Genomic DNA, 14,069 nt, shown 5'->3' with positions numbered 1-14,069 from the left:
TTCGTGAATATCGGGATTTTACGTCAACGACTGCGAGGTTGGCGAAAAAGAGTGCGTCCTCAATGATGTGTTAACAACATGGAAGGTTTATTGAACGGGCCCGGGGACGGGCTAGGGTGTGTCGCTCACCAATTGTTGACAAAGAAAGAAAACAAAAAACGAAGCGCAGATATATAGTGCGTGCTAAGCTTCATGGAAGGGTGAAATTCCAGGGAGAGCTGCAGACGGCTTAAATGTGGGCCCGCATTTTGTCGTGGGCGTGAATATCGGATGAGAGGAGCGTCTCTGGTAATCGTGCAGTTCAATCGAACGAACGCACCGTAAAAAAGAAAAGCTTGACACAGTTGCGCCGTTTTTGGGCGCTTTGTTTCACATCAATCTCGTCAGACTGTCTCTTTTCTTGTTTGTAGTTTAGCGAGGCGATGCCGACCAGCTTCCCACGTCCTCCAAGTCTTTCTAAAATTGACTGACTGAGTTGTTTTTGATGACGCTCAGCAAGTTTCTGATTGGAACCATATGTTTACTTTTACGAATTAAAAAAAAAAAGTCAATTAACACAATATAACAAATTGCCAGGCAATTCTGTTGCATACGTGAAACGTTCTAGGTCACATGACATAAAGTCATATGACATCATTTTCTCCGCTCTACGTAGCGGGGAAACTGAATTTGTCTTGAGGTCACGTGACACGAAGTCATGTGACGTCATTTCTCTCGCTAAACTTAGCGGGGAAACTAAATTGCTGTTGAGGTCACCTGACGACAATATTCCCGCTACATCTAGCGGGGAAACTGAATTTGCATATGGCTCACGTGACGTCAAATTCTTCTCGAAATTTAGCGAGGAAACACACTTGGTCTATAGGTCACGTGACATAAAGTCATGTCACGTCATTTTCCCCGCTAAATTTAGCGGAGAAACTAGATATGCGTGTAGGTCACGTGACGTCACGCCAGGTGATGTCGATTTCCCAGCTAAATTTAGCGGGCCAAATTGAACTGATGTGTAGGTCCACGTGACGTCAATTTCCCCGCTAAATGTAGCGGGGAAACTGAATTCGCGTATATTTCACGTGACGTCATTGTGACGTCATGTGACGTCACAACCCACGGCCTCACGACCAAAAAACATTTCAGGTAAAAAAAGAAAAAAGAAAGACCTGTAACGGCCCATCAGGCCATCTAACTCTGCAGCTTATAACAGATTCGTTGGTAACGTCATCTTTGACGCAACCCTCTGACGACACGCTACTCTTCTAAAGCTGCTGTCGGAACTGCGCAAGCGCAGAGGCTTCGCTGCAGGCGAATCTGGTTTTTGTGCCCACGTAGACCCGATGTGGGCCAACGTGGGCTTGTTTGTAGATAGGGTTCCATGCTTTCGGTGTTCATTTTCCTTTAAATTCGGGGGTGTTGATTTTGGGGTTTGTTTTTTTATCCCCCGTACATCGGTATTTTTTGATACCAATATGTAATGTCGAAAAAAAAAACAATTGGCGATATGCGGGGTTTATGTTGAACGAAATTTTGCATGGACATAGAATTCCCCAAACTTCAAGGAACATATTAGCGGCGAGATGTTTTGGTGGCGCCCTCCTACGGTTCCCCCTTGTGACGTCATTAGCTTGCAAACAACAAGTTCGATGTTGTTCGTTATTAGCATGGTGTAAGCTTGAAATCATTGCGCTCTCAAAGGAACACTGCCAACACCGTCAAAATTAAAGTTCTTTCATTCCTCTTATTTCCGTCGATGATAAATCCCCTTTCCGACGTCATATTCAGCGTTCGGTCAATCGTGGAAGGCCGACCACAGCGACGCTTTCGGTCGCGCACGGGGCTAATACCGGGGTGATTCTAAGAGCGGCCAGGCTCTTTAAATCGACCGCAAAATTCGGTTTCTTAACATATCGCGCTACGACTTTGTGCAGCGTTGCCCGCAAATGGTGTATTTTTTTTTTTTTGTGAAATTTGCAAAGAGCGAACTTAACTGAGAAAAAAGTAAAGAAAGAAAAAGTTGTAATTCCTATGGAAACGCAGCGAAGCACCGGTCTTCCAAACAGTACGGCGCCGTTTAGCCGGCGTTTTTAGCAGACGATTTTTTCGACTCAAAAGCGGAGCGAGCTTTTTTCATATCAGTTGCCAATGCATTATTTTATCATCCTTACTAATGAAACACCTTGAATGGACACATAATCGATTAAAAAAATGGTTTGTCGGGTTATTTTAACTGCTTTTTTTTTTGTGGCGCTTATGTCGTCTGCTTTGCAGTTTCTTGTTGTTACCGCACCTGTTTTTGTTTCTGCGACTGTCGCCACCTGTGGAACGCGCGCCGCTTTTGAGTCGAAAAGGTCGTCTGCTAGAGACGCCGGCTCTCGGCGTCGTATGCTCGTTCGCTGGCGGCAGTTGGCGTCGCGACCGCTGGCGCCATCTCTTGTCTCCCGTGAGAAACGGCGCCGTATTGTTTGAAGACCGGTGGCTTCGCTGCGTTTCCATAGGAGCTAAGCCTTTTTCTTTCTAAACTTTTTCCTCAGGTAAGTTCACTCTTTGCACATGTTACAAAAAAGAAAAATGCTCCATCCGTGGGCAACGCTGCACAAAGTCGTAGCGCGATAGGTTAAGAAACCGAATTTTGCGGTCGATGGGTACAGAGCCTGGCCGCTCCTTGGATCACCCATTATATATACATGTGTTCCGAATACTGCAGGAAAACTTCCCCGTACCGATATATAAAAGAAAAAAAAATAATGTGTCTGGTCCCCCGAAAAATAGCAGCTTCGCGAGAGCGGTTGATTAGGGAAAAAGGGGGGGGGGGGGGGGGGGGGGGGAGATAAAGCGGTACATATAAAAGCTTCTTCCCGTTGACGCTCTAGTTTTTCTCCTTCAAGGACAGCTCGAATTCGGGGTCTATTGGGTTGTCCCCCGACTTCGATCAAAAACCACTAGGGGGTTACTTTTCGGTGTCTATCGGTATATACCGAAAACACGGAACTCTCCACTATAAACAGTGTGTTGGTCGATACTGCGTTTCACTTCAAATACGATCGCAGCCGTCGCTGACATGCGACGGAGCCAATCCAGCTGCGGCAAAAAAAAAGTGCAGCGTCACGGCGTTCGTTTTCCCCGTGGATTTTCCATCACCGGCCACACCGATCACACACCTAAACATTCGCAGGATCACAGCGCCTTCGCTGCGCGTGAATGGTGCAAGCCGTGACGATGCATTTTTGCCGTTGGTTGAGTGGCTCCGTCGGAACCAACGTTACTAGAACACTCAGTTGGAAACTCGCCGTCGAAACCTGGGCCGCTGGCGTCCACCGGGACCGAGCTAAATACGACAACAGCGCCACTCTTTATCATTTGTCTGTACTGTGGTCACCTTGAGCTTTTAGAAAGCATGTTATTGCGTAAAAACAAACTGAAAACACTCTTTTTTTCTGAATTTTATTGGAGTTTAATACAAAATGAAGGACGCGTGATGTTTTCAAAATCTTTAGTTGGCAACGCTTTGCGGCACAACTAATATTGTTTTTATACGACCATGCCTCACCGGCGCTTTCAGGTAGCGCGTCCCGAACTAGGTGCATTTTAACTTCGTAGTACGACGAGGCGCGTCCGCTGGGGAGACGGGAGTGGCACCCCTGAACCTCTTCTGTTTCGGTCCGAAATGACCGATTAAAGCCGAAAAAGAAGTCACGTGCAGTTCCTTGAGTGGGCGCTGCGGGAGAAATGGCGGCGTTGTGTTCGTCATTAGCTCGCTGCTCGAGGACAGATCGGGGACACTTTTTCAGAGCAGTCTCTATGGCACTTTCCCAACTGAGTGTTTTAGTAACGTTGGTCGGAATGTTGTGCGGGGCGCAAGTTCGTCTGCTTTCTTTTGTGGGTGGTTCCGGTGACGTCAGAAAGACGTCGAGCTCTAATTGGCTCTGATTGATAAAGGATAGTGGGTAGACTTCAATGTAGCTTGCATTGAGATCTAGCCACTGTCTTTCAGAAATCAGAGTCAATCAGTGCTAGGCATCTTTCTGACGTCATAGGAACCCCTGCGAAAAAAAAAAAGCGGACGAACTTGTGCCCCCCATAGCGCTTAAAGCGAAACGGGGTATTTATTGCCTGTTGCGCACGCCGCCAGCTTTTGTCTCTGGGCTGTGGAACACCTGAGCGTGCGCAATAGCTCTCTCTCTCTCTTGCGGAATATGATACGACGCGCTCTTAAGTTAGCTTTCTTTTTTTTGTTTGCCTGGGTGATAAGCTCGGGAAGTTTAGAATATAAAGACCTTTGCGTCGCTTATCACCCGGGCGAAAAATGCTGAGTCACTGAGCTGTGGACGGATGCGCAGCGTTCGGTATACCGCACAGCAGATCAACAGCGCATGCTCAGAAGGCGTTCCACAGCCCAGCAGACAAAGATGGCAGCGGCCAGAGGCGATTTTTGCAAAGATCTATAGGGCGGCTTGTGGTTATACTCACTTTCGCGTGAAAAATAGCAAGCGGGCCAAGTTGTCGTTGTAATCCTCCAAATCGTCCCCTGCAAAAAAAAAAAAAAGGAAAAGAAGAAAGTAGTTAGCAACAATATAAAATAAATATATATTGACTGTAAAATGGTCTTAACACCACGCGAAAACGCAAGAACAGCCGTTAACAGTACAGTTCTCAAGAATCCGAGAACAGAAGGAGAAAACAGCATGCCGAGAAACTCCTCCACCTAAATCTTTTTTCCTCTTCTCCTTTTCCCTAGAGGACGAGAAATCTTCCCCTTCTCACGGAGACTGTAGCGCGTTCGATGTTGTGGACGGAATAGATGGTGCGACCGACTCCGAGCTAAGGTGAAAATGTTCTGTTTAATCCACGTGCCGTTGGGCTTGCGCCAAGGAGTTGATTCGCTGTCTTTCATGGTGGCGACGCTGGACGTATTGACTGCTACAGGGACTATACAATACGTCCAGTGCCTTCCATTTTTTATTTTAATTTTATTCTCTTTGTTTTATTACAAAATAAACAACAAACAACATCGGTATCAATTACTCGTGTGATTGTTTCCTACCATTTGTATATAGATGATTACAAAATCATACACAAAAAAATAAAGAAAGCAATGATATAAAATGAATTCCATAACTTGCAACGAGCACTGTACAGATCTGACGTCCAGTCAGCACACAGGCACCTCGTTTCACAAGCTGCCATTTATACACTCCCCAATTCCCCTGTAGTCGCGGTCACACTGCAAGTGGTAGACACTGCAAGGGGTCACGTGGTGCACGATCCCCAGATCGTGTACCACGTGACTAGCACGTCACCGATTCCTGCTCTCCGCGCCTCGTCCGCGGATGCGCGGATTAAAATAGCCGACATGGTCTTGTATAGAGTTTTCTCAAAAAGAGCTTCTGCTGCCATCTCGAAGAGTTTGTGCGTATGGCGCGTGCATTGCTCGCTTTCCGAAGCGACAAACACGCACGTGCTGGGCTGTAAATATCGCACGCTGGGCCGTACCTGAGAATGGTATATTGTCGGGGACAAGTAAAGAACGCGGACGTTAGCTTCCGCCGTGCTTTGGTTGGGCGTGCGCGCTCGTGCTATCAAGGAAAGCAAACTCATTAGCCCATCACCGACTGTAACAACCACTCTGAAACATGAAAGTATTGGGTCTAGAAGAACTCATCACAAGCCAACTCATCATAAGTAAACTCATCAAGTAGGCAAATTGTCACAGTGCATCTGAGGGTGGTGGCTTTGGCCTTTACAATGCTTTCTATCTCTACAGACCCAGTACACAACGTCGGGGTCTTTTCGGCTAAGCGTATAAGAATACCCTTCGTACAGCATGGGAGCGTCACAATGGGTTTTAATTCGGTCCATCATACGAAATGCGGTCGTGCTCTCTGAGGGTCCGCACATTTCGCCCCTATATATATACGTATTCGAAGCCATTTTGAATGAAAAACCCCTTTGGAGTAGATATAGAGAAAAGAGAAGACGCCCCCAAAGACGAAACCTAACTGCTACACTTTCTAGCATCCTGGTGCGGAGGTCTGCATACCGCACCCCCGTTTTGTCATTGCACAATATGCTCCGACGTAGCAAAGCTTCCGAAAAGGCTTTAATAACAAAGGGACGTCGTAAGTAAAGATAACACCGAAAAGCCGACCACAACCGCCCCCTGCAAACAAGCAAAAAAAGAGGCCACGTTGAAACCGCGACAGGTTCGATACGACCAGGGATGGGCAAAATACATGTATCCAAATACAAATACAAAATACTTCGTCAAAAACGTATTTAATTAAAAATCTAATTACATTTCCAAAAAAGCATTTAAATACAAGATACAAATACAACCAGATGTATTTGGTCTTTTTCAAGTACTTTTCCAAATACATTCCTCAAAATTTGCGTCAGCGACTTCAGGGCACCTGCAACGGGTTTCTGGGTATCTCATTTTAATTTTGCATCGCACACGCGGGAGTTAGTGTGCGAGGCTCTAGTAACGTAATAGAAATATAATCACAAAAAAAATGTAATCAGCATGGACGTAATAGGTGAAAAAAGTACAGAGCTTCAAGCAGCTTTTTTTGTCGATTACATTTTGGTATAGACCAACAAAGAACTGAGACGACAAAAACGCGCAGCACTAGATAGAGATTTTTTTATTGTTGCAACTCGCACCAGTTACGAAAATCTGGACGACCCGCGCATTTAGAATGTTCCAGGCAAAAATATGAATGGAAATCAGGCTGGAAAGCATCACAAGTTGTCCCAGGCACTTATTTAGCCAGGCTGCCTGTGAACATCGATTTCGTCACTATTCTTGCCTTAGACTAGCACCGCAATCAAAAAGTCACTAAACGCTTGTGCTTGATTGGGAGACACTGCAATCGGTGCAGAACGTAGTTTTCTTGCTGCTCTGGACAGTGACAATAAATTTGAGGGATGTATTTTCGCCCACAAAATTGTATTTAATTACAATTGTATTTGAAATGCCCTCGTTTAGTATCTAAATACACACGTCAAATACATTATCCAATTTGTAATTAAGTACAAATGCAAAATACACAAAGTACTTGAAATACATATTTTAAATACTTGTATTTGAAATACTGCCCACCCCTGGATACGACCATTTTCCAAAATAAAGCCCCCCCCCCCCCCCCCCCCGCCCCTTCTCCTCCCCCCTATAAAAAAACAGTCTGTGACGAACTTTCCAAGAACGAGAAGGTCACTGCGACCACTTTCCCTACTACGAGTTCACCTAGACCGAGATGCCCTCTTTGACCAGTTCGCCTATGACCAGTTTCCCTATGACGACTTGGCTGTGACGAGTGGGCCTGCTCCCGTCGGGTCATAGAGAAATGTAGTTTTCTTTTTATTCAATTAACGTCATGTACTCCAACTTTCGCGTTTTATCACCACAGCTAGAGTCACATTCTTACGGTTCCTTTTTCTCAAGAACACCCGGTATATCGGACGATTTACATACGTCAGAAGCAAGATGGCGGCGCCCAGGGCCCGTACTTGCAAACGTCTGGACTCTGTGTGAATAAGTTGCAGAATAGCGCCGACGTCGCGTTCAAGCTACGAGAGTCGCGCAGTGTTCCTTTATCTTCTTTACATCCAACATATTTAGGGCCAGCGCACCGCATACAATTGTTCAGTAAGGAGGCTAATCTCTAAGTGCACTCTCAAAAGCAGTAGCTAATGGATGGAAGTGTGATGATTTTTTTTTTCTTTTTGTTAGAAGATGGCGCCACTTGAATGATGCCATTATGACGTGGCGGAGACGTACTCAGTATCTCAAGCTGTTATTCACGGTAGAGACTAGTTGGTCGTCTCTCACTATTGAAAAGCAGGATAACTTCCCCTGTTATGTAAACTGTGTTGTGTAGACTGCCTCCGAGGGAGACTTGCGAATTCGACTTTTTGATGTGCATCAAGCAGTAACCGACAATGCTGTCTATACTTACTAGACAATTGTTGCTGTCGTGGAAAATAAAGCTATTATTAATATTATTATATGTGTTCTATAAAGAACAAACTTAAGGTCCCTACTGAAAGCTAACGTAAACTATTGTCTGAAAAGGGGCAGACAAATTCCTCCTTGCCCATGCTCTTTCCGTCTAAAAATTTACCTTTCCCCTCGCTTCAATTGGGTCTCTAGCGACACGTGACCGTTACCTTCCCATGGTCCCGCGCGAGTCGGTGGACAGCTCTAAACCGGCGCCATTTTCGTGCGCGTGGTATGGCGGTGGCTCCGTTCCTTACAATCCGGCCTAAGATTTTTTTTAACCCGATCTTAGCGGAAACGCTATGCCATGTTACTGTGCTGTGCATTGTGCAAACAGCGTGGCGAAAGGGAAGAAGCTTTTTATCGTCCCGACGGGAAATGGAAATCTTCAGCGACGAAGACAATGACTCCACCGGATCGGAAAGAGAATTTTAGACTGCCTCCGAGGGAGACATTACGTGGTAAGTCATTCTAAAAGTCTGGATCGTATTACCTGTCTCGTTTGATCTCGCCGATGAAGATTGCCTAATACGATCGTGAAACGAGACAAACACGGAACTATATCACCGGCACGAAGAACTTTGATACGCTGTGCAACAATTTTTGTACTGTGCACAAATACCGCTTAAAACGGATCCCTAACGTTAATGACCTATGAAACACGCGTTCGTTTTTCACCCCACGCAATAGAAGTCCCAGAAAAAAATTAAAGAAAAACGAGCAGCGTTCACCCCCTCAACTCGCAGCCAGAACAAGCGACCACGTGATCTGGAGCCGATTATATGCCGCCAGTGTTGTTCATAGCCACGCGCTGGGGTTCGCAAAGCGCAGGACACGCGCTGAGTTCCAGACATTGTTATGGTTCGGCTGTTGTCGTCGTTGCAGCGATTGGACATGGGTCACAACCCGAATGCTTCTCGAGCTAGCAATTGTCACGAGCCCAAGTCGAGTGCCCACGCAATGCTCGGGTACAATCTATGAACCGCATTCAAATATCGTCACTTGGGTGTACTGCGATCCCCGAGTTACGTCATCAAATTTTGCAAAGGAGAGAATGAATGAAAATGATCGCTTTTGTCCTTGAAACTACACCGCAACAAAGGAGTTTCTTGGTTCATGGCGTTGCGTGTGAGTATCCTTGAGTCCCAGGTGTGCCAGTAAGCTCGTGTAGAGAGAAAAACATTCCAATTGAATATCGTTGCACAGCTCCTTTAATAATGGAAACTGACTCACCCGCTCTTAGCTCGCTTACATTGAGTCGTCCAAGTTAAGACCGATTCGTGGGAGAGTGGGGTGCCACTAACATGAAGAGGGTTGTAGTGTTACCGCGAGCGTATGGCGTCAGTGAAAGGAGTCACCAACGACCGAGCTGCTCGCGCTTTTGTTCTGCAAGTTATTTCCGCGATCGGTGCTTCACAATAGGCAACTAAATTTATGCGATGCTGCCTTTAACTTTGAGGAACACTTCACGAACGATCAGTTTGAGCCAGTCATTGTGGCAAAGACTGGCCTCAAGAAACTCATGCCACATACAGCTCCTTTCATTTTTTTAGAGCGCAGCTCTTAGGGGCCCGTTTCCGGCTTGAGCGGCGTCGCCGTCGCCGTCGCCGTCGGCGTAACCGCGCGGTGCATCATGGGAAATGTCCCATAATGCACCGCGCGAGCCCCCCACCGGGGTCACGTGACCTCGTGGGGGGCACGTGACTCCCCCGAGGTCACCTGACCCCCCGAGGTCACGTGACCCCCGAGGTCACGTGACTCCCCTGAGGTCACGTGACCCCTCGAGGTCACGTGACCCCCGAGGTCACGTGATCCCCGCCGATGTCGCGTGACCCCCGATGACGTCATCGACACTGATGACGTCACCGGCATCCACATCGTCATCGTCATCATCACTGATGACGTCATCAGACGTCACCGGCATCCACATCGTCATCGTCATCATCACTGATGACGTCATCAGACGTCACCGGCATCCACATCGTCATCGTCATCATCACTGATGACGTCACCGGCATCCACATCGTCATCGTCATCATCACTGATGACGTCACCGGCATCCGCATCGTCATCGTCATCATCACTGATGACGTTACCGACATCCGCGTCGTCATCGTCATCATCACTGATGACGTCACCGGCATCCACATCGTCATCGTCATCATCACTGATGACGTCATCAGTGACATCACTGATGTCGTCACCGGCATCCGCATCATCATCGTCATCATCACTGATGACGTCATCATCACTGATGACGTCACCGGCATCCACATCGTCATCGTCATCATCACTGATGACGTCATGAGTGACGTCACTGATGTCGTCACCGGCATCCACATCGTCATCGTCATCATCACTGATGACGTCATCATCACTGATGACGTCATCATCACTGATGACGTCACCGGCATCCACGTCGTCATCGTCATCATCACTGATGACGTCACCGGCATCCACATTGTCATCGTCATCATCACTGATGATGTCACCGGCATCCACATCGTCATCATCACTGATGACGTCACCGGCGTCCGCATCGTCATCGTCATCATCACTGATGACGTCATCAGTGACGTCACTGATGTCGTCACCGGCATCCGCATCGTCATCGTCACCATCACTGATGACGTCATCAGCGACGTCACTGATGACGTCACCGACATTCGCATTGTCATCGTCATCATCACTGGTGAAGTCATCAGTGATGTCACTAATGACGTCATCGGTACCCGCATCGTCATCGTCACTGATGACGTCATCAGTGACGTCAGTGATGACATCGTCGGCATTGGGGGTCACGTGACCCCCCAAGGTCACGTGACCCCCCCTGGTTAGTTTAACCCCCCCCCCCAGTGCCCTTCCCTCCTCCTCCTCAAGAGCTGCGCTCTAATTCGGCGTTACAGGGAGTTGTAAGCGGCTTTCACTTTTTTCATACCGACCTCTTACAAAGGAGAGGAACCCCCCCCCCCCGTTCCCCCCTACTGAAGTGGCGTTGACAGTCAAACGAAATTGTGTGAGCCGGCCTTTACAGTCAAACGCAAAATGGTGAACCAGCCTTCAGAGTCAAACGCAGGGGTGTGGAGTGACAATCACAGACAAACGCAAATGTGTGAACCGGCCTTGACAGTCAAACGCAAAGGTGTGAACCAACCTTCAAAGTTAAATGTAAAGGTGTGAACTGACCATCACAGTCAAACGCAAATGTGTGAACCGGCCTTCACATTCAATCGCAAAGGTGTGAACCAGCATTCACAGTTAAATGCAGGGGTGTGAACTGACAATCACAGTCAAACGCAAATCTGTGAACCGGTTTTGACAGTCCAACGCAAAAGGTGTGAACTAATCTTCAGAGTCAAACGCAAAGGTGTAAAGTGACCATCACAGTCAAACGCAAATGTGTGAACCGGCCTTCACAGTAAAACGTAAATGCGTAAACAGGCCTTTGCAGTAAAATGCAAACGTCTGAACAGAGATTCACAGTCGATTGCAAATGTGTGAACCGGCCTTCACAGTCAAACGCAAGTGTGAATTGGACTTTACTGTAAAACGTAAAGGTGTAATATGGCCTTCCCAGTCAAACGCAAATGTGTAAACCGGCCTTCACAGTCAAACGAAAATTCGTGAAGCGGCCTTTAGACATGAAATCTTACTTGGCGCCTCCGTTTTCTCGACCGTATTGGCCCGGCGGACTTCGCGGTTGAGCGCGAAGTCGCTCCCGAAGTGCGCCCGGCAGAATTCGTAGGGGTCGCTCAAGGCCTCGGCCGACACGCCACCGCCAGCGTCGTCACCTGGCGGAAGAGGTGAGCAACACTAAGACTCTTCGAAGGCCAATTGGTTCAACCCCGATCTACGTCTTTTATCGCAAGAATAACGCTTGCGATCTTTCGATAAACCAGTCTTTTAAAATATGATTTTTTTTGTAGTTTTAAAAAGTTCTGTGTGTGGCCGGTGTAATTTTTCGCATTATTTTCAAATATGATTTTGTGTGGACAACGTGCTGGGTTATTAAAAAAGACGCTGCGTATTGCACATTTTCATTTCAAACAAGCTCCAAAAGTCAGAAGCCAATTCCGCACATAATCGATTAGAGGAAGGTTCCATGATCATTGAGGTTCTTATCCTCAGAAATAGCACCATGTGTTGCGTGATGAACATCAAATGGTAGCACATTTCTTGCCACACACACAAGTCAACTGGCCACTATAGTTATTGAATTCACAGCTTCAGCTATTCAATGTTGCAGATACTCAAATCAAATGTGGAGGTTCTACGTGCCAAACCTACGACGGGCATCTGGCACGCCCCAGCGGAGGACTGAGGATTAATTTCGACCACCTGGCGATCTTTTGACGTGCAACCGAAGGTTCGGTTACACGGCGCCTTCTCCGCAATAAGCCTCCGTCATATTGCGGGCACCATGTTGCAGATATTGAAACAGACACAAACAGGTAAGCATAAAAAAAGATAAAGCTTTTCTAAATTTTTGTTAAGAGATGTGCAGAAGGCGTTTTTTTTTTTTACAGTTTGCATAAAATAAAGTTTTGAAAACTTCTACGTTTTTTTTAGCAGTTAACATTAATCTCTGAGAATCGTCACGGGCGGGAGAGACATCGCATTTGGACTGTCACGTAGCTAGACGACGTTTTGGGCAACTTTACTATAGTTAGTGGCAGGTTAAAAGTTCATTGAAAACTCCTCCCACCCCTTTTCACTTTAGCAGAGCAAATGCTTTAGAGGAGCTCGCCTCCTCTCCACCGTTCTTTCTACTAAAGTGGAAAGGAATGGGAGGAGCTTTCCCTGAATCCTTAAGCTGTCATTGACTATAGATTAACTCAGTTGCGGAACTCCCGCGGAAAGTGGTACCCCTGAACTCTTAAACTGTCACTGACTATAGATTAACTCAGTTGCGGAACTCCCGCGGAAAGTGGTACCCCCCTTCCCCCTCACTTCATTCAATCCGCCTTCCGTCAATTGAAGTGCTACCTAGATTTTTGTTTCAAAACTGTGTGTTCCATAGAGTACGCTGGATCGCCCCGCATAATTGTTGTCACATCAATAAAAAAAATTAAATAAAAGTTCTGAGCATTGTTTGGAATCTGCGGGAAGTAAAGTTGTTACAAGGTTTCGGTTGCCAAGGGAAAAAAGTCGATGCTTTTGTCGTTTGAAACCTGTACGTTTTGATACGATAACTTATGTCTAATCTAGAATGCAACTACATATACCTTACTTCTCCACATAAAAGAGGAAATGAGTAATGCTCCACTAGGAGCCGGACTTAATTTGTTACAGTTTCTTAAAACGAAAACGAGTACTGCAATGGCACTCTGCTTCAAAACTTGTGTATTCCATAAAATACGCTGCAGCTACCAAAGCAGCCGACCCCGGAACGGTGGTGTGTTGAACGATGAGAGGTGATCCGAAAAGGAGGGGGGGGACGGGTAATTTATTTTTGGGAGACAAGTACGTCACACATCAGTTTCTGTTCTCTCCCACTTCGCGGGACGCGCCGCTGTTGTGTGCCAGGGCCACCGACTGTTTTACCACATTTTTTTTCTCGGGGAGATATATGAATTGTTAGGATGTAAGGACGTCAGTAAGTTGGTAGAAGTCAGGCATGTTGTGAAGTACCGGAGATTAGTCGTTTCGCTTCGAAGTTTAGGGTAGCTGGTTCTCACATCTGCGTTTGAGCGTGATAGACGGCGTTACAAACACCTGTGAGGGCTTAAAACAAAGATAACACTAGCGAAGACTGACGCACTGGCACCATCTGTCGGGCAGACCTGGAATCCTTGCCGACCAGCGCATAAATATACTGAATGTTTTGTAGCATTTGCGCTGACCAATCTTAGACCTATCTATGAGAACTGGTTTCTTATAGCATTGTCCGCATTTCTAGACGACGGTGAAAGTACGACGGCTTTCTCGCATATCTGTGCTCTTAGATTTGTGTGTCAGAAAAGTCGCTGCTCGAAAACGTCACAACAAAGGTAAATCCTGCCGTATATAAAAAAAAAAGTATGAATATGTTTAATAAACATATGACAATATATGAAATTATCCCTGAAGATGTACG

General features: G+C 46.6%; 1 protein-coding gene across 1 annotated transcript in view; it reads right to left on the bottom strand.

Annotated features, from left to right (window-relative positions):
* The window catches only part of LOC115319667, a 50,500-nt gene that overhangs the window by 16,381 nt on the left and 20,050 nt on the right, over positions 1-14,069 (bottom strand). Inside the window, exons 3-4 of the mRNA XM_040218019.3 lie at positions 11,647-11,784; positions 4,465-4,522 (exon numbers count right to left, since the gene is read on the bottom strand). Coding sequence (XP_040073953.1) covers positions 4,465-4,522; positions 11,647-11,784 — 196 coding nt within the window. The remainder of the gene's footprint in view (positions 1-4,464; positions 4,523-11,646; positions 11,785-14,069) is intronic.

This window comes from Ixodes scapularis, unplaced genomic scaffold (genome assembly GCF_016920785.2).
Source record: "Ixodes scapularis isolate PalLabHiFi unplaced genomic scaffold, ASM1692078v2 PGA_scaffold4__175_contigs__length_147842914, whole genome shotgun sequence".
Lineage (NCBI taxonomy): Eukaryota > Metazoa > Arthropoda > Arachnida > Ixodida > Ixodidae > Ixodes > Ixodes scapularis.
The sequence above is the reverse complement of the archived record's forward strand: the minus strand, read 5'-3'. Positions and strand labels throughout refer to the sequence as shown.